Raw genomic sequence first — 7,571 nt, 5'->3', positions numbered from 1 at the left:
ATTAGCTGATCCTATTAATGAGCTGTATCATTGCAGGACAAAGTGTCCAAATGCTCAGTGCTTTCTATCAGTAATTCCAAATCTTTTCCATGGAAACAATGAACCACTAAGATAATTAGTTGGGGAAAAAAATCCTCGCATCAAAACAAATAATAAGTAAGACATTAGTTCCCCCCAAGTGGACTTTACTATGATTTGAAAGTAATGCAGCGTAAATGAGGGTAAATACAAGCATTATGAGATGGAGTGATGATGACCTGAATCAAACAGAAAGACGCCAACAGCCTCCCTGACACACTGAATGCCTTTCTTTAGGCAAGTCACAAAAAAGAGAAAAATAATAATAAAAAGTGGAATGCATTTAAAATCCATTCTTATTTCATATCATTGATCTTCTCAGCACCACGTCATGATAGCAACAGTCAATGACTTGTCTGATAAGGGACATCAGACGCACCAACTGCTGCCTCTGTTGAGTTTGTAAATAAATACACAGTGTATAGGCTGAAGTACCAACTCACAAATGAGAGTAACATGAAGGAAGACATTCATTTGTCAATGTCTTCTCTCCAGGAGATGTCCTACCGCCAACATTCATGTTACTGGTGACATTATTAGCTGTGTTAGTGGTGTGGCTCCAGGGACGGACATTGTTACCATTGTCATTGAGAGAATGTTAGCATACTGACATTAGCATTTAGCGCAAAGCACGACTGTACCTACGTACTGCCTCACAGAGCTGATAGCATGGCTGTAGACTCTTAGTCTATCATCAGGCAGTTTGCCCCGTTCTGTATGAAAGACCTCAACACTGACAAGAGAGTGGCTCCTAAATTACAATCAGCTTACTTTTAAGATAAAGAGACCCAAAAATGAAGTGACTAGTCTGTTGGACTTTGATCACACTGACTTATTCACAAACCCCTCGCATACAGTATCTCAGCCTACTTCCCAGATCTTTGCCTCAGCTGGACCACGACCTCTTGCTGGAGTGTGTGTACTCAGAGATAAGATGTGCCATTCAGAGACAGACTATTGGGCCACACTTTTTCCAGACTGACATCAGAAAACGGTGATGGCGACGGTTAGAGTTCAGAGGGGTCTAACGTGTCATAGGGCTGGACACTCCCACACAGTTGGGACCTATATAGTGATGTGCTATTCTCTTTTGTTCATATTTTATGGAGGCAAGTGACCAGAAACATGTCATCCATCAGCAAGCAGCTGTCTTCCATCAGCTTGGCAGGTTAGTTGGGATCTATGTTTTCTTTCTTTCTTTCTTTCTTTCTTTCTTTCTTTGAACCTATCCTGTCTCCTCATCTGTCTCTTCAGGAAGGAAGCCTTCCTCCTCCACTGAGATCAGACTGGTTTTGTTGGGGAAAACCGGCAGTGGGAAAAGCTCCACTGCCAACTCCATCCTGGGCCGTAAGGTCTTCGACTCAAAGGTTAGTCGCTCCTCTGTCACCCAACGTTGTCGCAGGGCCTGTGGAGAATTTCGTGGACGACACCTGACGCTCCTGGACACTCCGGGCCTGCTAGACACTAATCAGACTCCACAGGAGGTGCAGAGGGAGTTGAGGAGGAGTGTTGGCCTCCTGTATCCTGGGCCCCATGTGTTCCTTCTTGTTGTTCAGATCGGGAGGTTCACTCAGGAGGAGAAGGAGGTGGTGCTGCAGATGAAGCAGGCAATGGGTGTGCATGCTTTGAGTTTCTCTGTGGTGGTTTTTACCCATGGAGACCTTCTGGAAGAAGGGCAGTCCGTGAAGCAATGTCTGATAGACGGGTGCAGGGATCTGGACCAGCTGGTGGCTGGATGTGGGGGCAGGTACTGTGTCTTCAACAACCGGAGCTCTAAGAGCAAGGAGCAAGTGTCCGAGCTTTTTGCCTTAGTGGACAGCATGATGAAGGAAAATGGAGGAAGCTATTATGGCAGCAAGATGCTCCAGAAAGCAGAGGAGGATCTGGCTCAGGAGCTGCAGGAGAAGAGGAGGCTGCTAGATGAGAAGGAGGGGCTTTTAAAAAAGATGCAGGCGGCAGAAATAAAAGAGATGTATGAAAAACAGCTAGAGGTGGTTCAGCAAAAAAACCAGATGGAGATGGAGGAGCTGAAGAAAAAACACGAGCTGGAGCAGGTGAAGAAGGAGAAACTGGCAAGAGATAGGGAGGAGGCCTTTAGACGAGGAATGGAGGAGAATGATAAGAAGGAGAAGGAAAGGAAGATACAAGAGATGGTGTCAGTGATGGAGATACATAGAGGGGAGGAAGAAAAAAGGGCAGCTCTTCAAGAAAAGCTTGACAAAGTTACTGAGATGCTGGAAGAGCAGGCTGAACGGGAGGAGAAAATGAGAAGAGAAATGGAGGAGACAATCCGAAAGGAGAGAGTGGAAAATGAAAAGAAAGAGAGAATGAGGGAATTTCAGCAAATACAGAAAGAGCAGGCCATTAGGCAGAGGGAGGAGATAAAGAGAGAGGCTTTGCACAAAGAGCTGGATAAACTCACCCAGAGCTTGGAGGAGCAGAGCAGGAAGGAGGAGGAGATGAAAAAGCAAATGGAGGACCTGCTCAGAAGTGAGAGGGAGGAGAACCGGAGAGAAATGGATATCCAGATGGAGAATCAGAGAGCAGAGAAAATGAGAAATGTGGCCCTCAAGCAGGAGCTAAAGATCATCCAAACGAAAATTGAGCAGCAAAGAATGAGGGAACAAAACCTCAAGAGACAGCTGGAGGAGAACCTGCGGAGCGAGAGGAAAAGGTGTGACGAGGAGATGTCTACGTTAAGAAAGCAGAGCAACAAGAAGTGTTCAGAGCTGTGCAATGAGACAATGAAGAAACGGTCTGCAGAGAGACACAGCACCTTGACAACTGTGACCGGATATATGCAGGAAATGGGACTGGTGGGGCTGAATGCAGCTTTAGAGAGTATTGGAGTTCCCTGCTGTATACAGTAACAGCATGAAGATGTCTACAGTGTGTTTACTGTCATATGTCAGGACAAATGTGCTCATTGTATTTTTTTTTTTTTTTTTTCATGTATACTGTATGTCTGCTCTGACCTTAAACACTTTCCAGCTTCTAATTATTCAGGGATGTGAAGATACAATATGTTGTGACTTTTGAATGATGATTATTAGATTCACACATTAACTTGCATTTAGGAAAAGAAAGGACATTCATTCCCATGTGAAAGCATTTTCATTCCAACAAATGGATGTAATTCCAGCGTGTCCTAAATCAGCAAATGCACAAAAATAGGACAAACTCTCAAAAATGATGGAGATAATCTGATTATCAACTCCCTGCCCTCTGCTTTGGACTGTCTGTCTCTGTCTCCCTCATCTAAATCTGTATTCAAACACCCTGTTACCATTAATAAACATCAAATATTGCTCGAGTGCTATTTCAGTGTTCCTCACTGATGCTCCAACTGCCATCTGGTTCCGTCCCCAGTCAGAAAGTCTTTTATTCACAGCAGCACGTTGTGTATGTGTGTGTGTGTGTGTGTGTGTGTGTGTGTGTGTGTGTGTGTGTGTGTGTTTGTGTGTGTGTGTGTGTGTGTGTGTGTGTGTGTGTGTGATGCAATGTCAAGGAAGTATGTTGTCTGAACAATACTGACCAAAGACAGCAGGTAGAAGAGGGGCAATACTGTTTCAATATACTGTCTATAAAATGAAAAGAACAATTTGACGGTTTGTGGAACATGCTTATTTAAAGCTGTGAAGCTTCAAATAAGACTAAGGGGACTATGGGTACAACAGGGGGGAAACAGCAAGCTAGTCTGTCCAATGGTAACACAATCCTGGCAACCTCACGGTGATGATAAGATTCCAGGAAGTTACCATGGCTGGAGATCTGCAGTGTCCCTTCCTTTTTCCCCTTTCACGCTCCTGTGTTTTCCCCTCCTTTTGTCTCCTGTCTGTCTCTCCTCTGCCTGTTGAGTCTGAGTCTGTCTCACTGCAGGGTGTGACCGACAGGTTGGGCCTAGTCTCCTCTTCTCTCCGCCTGAGCACAGCTGCCCTCAATCAAGCAATCAAGACTCACGTGCCTACACAGTATATAAGCGCCAGGGTTTCAACTAGATGTCGTCCAATTGTCTGCATTGCTGTGTGGTAACGACCAAACCAGGGAATCGCTAAGTACCCTTGTCAGTTTTTTTTTGCCTTGTCTACTACCTGCCTTCCTGACCAACTTTTTCTTGACTGTGCTCAGGTGTCTATTCCTCACCCGTTGCCATCCATGCCCCGTCTGTCTGCTCTCACTGGACAACCTGGACCTGTCTTGACTTCGACTCAGCAACGTTGGACTCTGCTTCGTCTGGACTCATCCCTTGCATAATCCCTTAAGATTCATTAAATTGTTAAACTTTCATCCGCTTCCTGTCTCCTCTGTTTGAGCCTTGTATTTTGGGTCCTGTAACCTCTGCTAAAACATAACACAAACTCTCTATAAAGCTCTGTAAAGCCAAGCGGAGCTGCAGAATCAGGTGATAATTCTCTGAAGATTCATCATGAACAAATGCCAAATTAGTCCTTTTCTAGCATCTCTGTGTCTACGATCCTCATAATGGCACAGAAAACACGAGTTGCCTCATGAGTCAATACTCCTCCAGCTTCTATGACTTCTCTATACAGCCACAGCCTGTCCTGTTAGTGTTCGCATCTCTGGCCATATCAGTCAGAGGGGCTGCGGGTAATTTGAGGACAGATGTCCTGCTGCCAGCTGGGACCCTTACAATGTGATGAAAGCCTGGGCTGAAACCTGTCTGCTGGAAGCCCCTGAGGAGGATGATGAGGGAGAGACCATGGCTTTCTAACTGAAGATGCCACAAAGTGCAGAAGTTTTAAAGAAATCTGACACATTTACAAGTTCAAATGCAGAATTTTGTGTTACATGAATGAGGTAAAAGTTTCAAATAAAAGATAAATTAAACTCACACCTGTTTTTTTCAAATAAATTTCCAAGTTTTCTTTCAGTACCCCAAGTTTTCTTTAACACTGTGATCTGTTTTATTTGTTTATTTCACTCTTTTCTATCTTTTTGTATAGTAATTTTATTCTATTTCATTTTCAGCACCTTTATGTGCCAGATTATATATAATCATAGTGCTGAAATGTAAAACATCTTGTTAAGAAAGGTGGTTTATAAATAAAAATTACTAATAGTTGTAGCCTGATGTCCTATTAACAGCACTTTGTCAATTTAACCACTCCTGAATGACAAAACACTAGCTAATGTCATGCCTTTTGAGTGGGAATTACGAGAAATTTGACAAAAACATTGGGAAAAAGCAGGGAAATGTTCAATAGTAATGCTGAATGAAATCACTGATCACTGAAAATGGCTTGACATGTTTTTCTTTTTTCAGGAGGCAAACTTCCCTCAGCCCTGCGCGTCTTTGCGCTGTGGTGTCAGCTGGTGGTGGATGTCGTCCCCAGTAAATCTGCTCTGCGCTCAGAGCAGCGGCACACATCAGTGGGCAGGACGCGCTCTCTCCACTCGTTCGCCCTGTTTTTTCTGTCAGTGTACCAGTGGATGGCTTTCGTCTCCTCGTAGTTTGACAAATGGCCGAGCGCAGGACCAGGCAATGAATAACACAACCGGCTGGGCACTGGTAGGAGCCGGCACCCGGGAGGAGTTACCGGCGCACCGAGCTTTAACGGGCTGCCTCCTGGCGCTGCTCATCATCTGGACGCTTTTAGGCAACTTTACGGTTTGCGCAGCCGTTTTTCGGTACAGGCACCTGCGCGCCAAAGTAACCAACATCTTCATCGTGTCCCTGGCTCTGTCGGACCTGCTGGTCGCCGTGCTGGTGATGCCGTGGAAAGCTGTTGCTGAAGTGGCGGGTTTCTGGCCGTTTGGAGCGTTCTGTAAGACCTGGCTGGCCTGCGACATCATGTGCTCCACAGCCTCCATCCTCAACCTGTGCGTCATTAGTGTGGATCGATACTGGGCCATCTCCAGCCCTTTCCGCTATGAGAGGAGTATGAACAAGAAGGTGGCCTCTGTTATGATTGGCGTGACCTGGACAGTGTCCGTGGTCATCTCCTTCGTTCCCGTGCAGATGAATTGGCACCAGGCGGAGATCGGTGATCCGGCAGCGGAGGATGAGGCGCTTCACGGTAAGAGCGTTGATGGGAGCTGTGACTCCAGCCTGAGCCGCACATACGCCATCTCCTCCTCCCTCATCAGCTTCTACATCCCAGTTGCTATCATGATTGTCACATACACCCGCATCTACCGGATAGCCCAGATGCAGATCCGTATGATATCCTCTTTGGAGCGGGCGGCGGAGCACGCGCAGAGTTGCCGCGCGGATGTACATGAACAATTTCCTCATCTGTGCACGGAATTTAGTGCCAACTCTTATCAGTCTCATATCCCCCTTCGTCCTGATACTCGACACTCTGATCAGTCACACCGGGAGCTCAAAGTGTCCATCAGAAAAGAGACGAAAGTCCTCAAAACTCTGAGCATCATCATGGGTGTTTTTGTTTGCTGTTGGTTGCCATTCTTTGTCCTGAACTGCGCTCTGCCCTTCTGTCCCGGGCCAGAGGCCCCGGGGGCCCAGCGGGGCCCTCACTGCGTTAGTGAAAAAACTTTCGATGTCTTCGTGTGGATCGGCTGGAGCAATTCCTCCCTCAACCCGGTCATCTATGCGTTCAACGCGGACTTCAGAGACGCCTTCCTACGCCTGTTGCGCTGCCAAGGACGAGGCTGCTGCGCCGCGGTGAGCGCAGCGGTGGAGACCGTGATGGCGAGCAACGAGGCCGGACACCTGAAGCAGGAGATCCCGCTAAATGTGAAGCTGAGCGTCTCCTCTGCCACGAAAGCCGGAGGAAGTGAGGACAGCGGTAACACAACGGTGTGCTTTCACAGAGGCACAAGCTCGGAGCAGGTGGCGGACACTGAAGCCAAACTGACGCAGATACCGATTTAAGTGACACAATTTATGAAATCACATGCTGCGAGGTCAGGGAGCAGGAAGTGTATGCAAAGACTTCGTGGGTAGAAATGTTGCATGGTAATATTCAGCATGAGGACTACCTCTCCTTTTCCTTATCAGGACAAATGCAGGTCCAGAGGGGAAAATAAACTGAACCAATGGAAAGATTAAGATAGAAGCGCTGCTGGGTTCTACAATTATTTTTCTGTTGCAGAATTTAAATCAAGCTATCAAGAAACTCCAAGGGAAAGAAGCAGTTTCATTTTCCCTCCATAAAGCCTGAGTGATTTTCTCAGAAACAGCCATAAATGGCAAACCAGCAAGTTTATTGCTTTCAAGTCATAGTGTTAGATTAGAAATAATGTTGTACATTAGTAATAAAACACTTAAATTCACATTGCTGAAGTAAAGTATGCCTGATTTCAAGACAATTCTCAATTGAAATTTTAACAGCCAACAAGTGAAATATCTCAACCATTTTACTTGAAAAACACTGACACTGAGATTTCGTGGATGGACATTTTTGCCATGAGGCTTCTATTCAGGCCGCCACAGACAGAGTTATCAGAGGTCAGGATTTCTCTGAATCTCTAGAAATGGGATTATGTAATTGACTCACATTAGCACCCGT

The 7,571-nt window shown here is 45.9% G+C and overlaps 2 protein-coding genes across 2 annotated transcripts; both read left to right on the top strand.

The window, feature by feature from the left end:
- Positions 1–1,020: 1,020 nt before the first annotated feature.
- On the top strand, positions 1,021–5,550 carry LOC143319013 (uncharacterized). The gene is made up of 3 exons (XM_076727569.1): positions 1,021–1,246; positions 1,333–2,919; positions 5,363–5,550. Exons 1-3 carry the CDS (start codon positions 1,204–1,206, stop codon positions 5,548–5,550), a joined length of 1,818 nt encoding a protein of 605 aa, XP_076583684.1. The 5' UTR covers positions 1,021–1,203.
- A 31-nt stretch (positions 5,551–5,581) lies between these two features.
- LOC143319011 (D(1) dopamine receptor-like) lies at positions 5,582–6,934 on the top strand. Its single transcript, XM_076727568.1, has one exon. It carries the CDS (start codon positions 5,582–5,584, stop codon positions 6,932–6,934), a length of 1,353 nt encoding a protein of 450 aa, XP_076583683.1.
- The last annotated feature ends 637 nt before the right edge of the window (positions 6,935–7,571 follow it).

This window comes from Chaetodon auriga, chromosome 4 (assembly GCF_051107435.1).
Source record: "Chaetodon auriga isolate fChaAug3 chromosome 4, fChaAug3.hap1, whole genome shotgun sequence".
Classification (NCBI taxonomy): domain Eukaryota; kingdom Metazoa; phylum Chordata; class Actinopteri; order Chaetodontiformes; family Chaetodontidae; genus Chaetodon; species Chaetodon auriga.
Note: the sequence above shows the minus strand (reverse complement) of the source record. Positions and strands in the feature narration are given on the sequence as shown.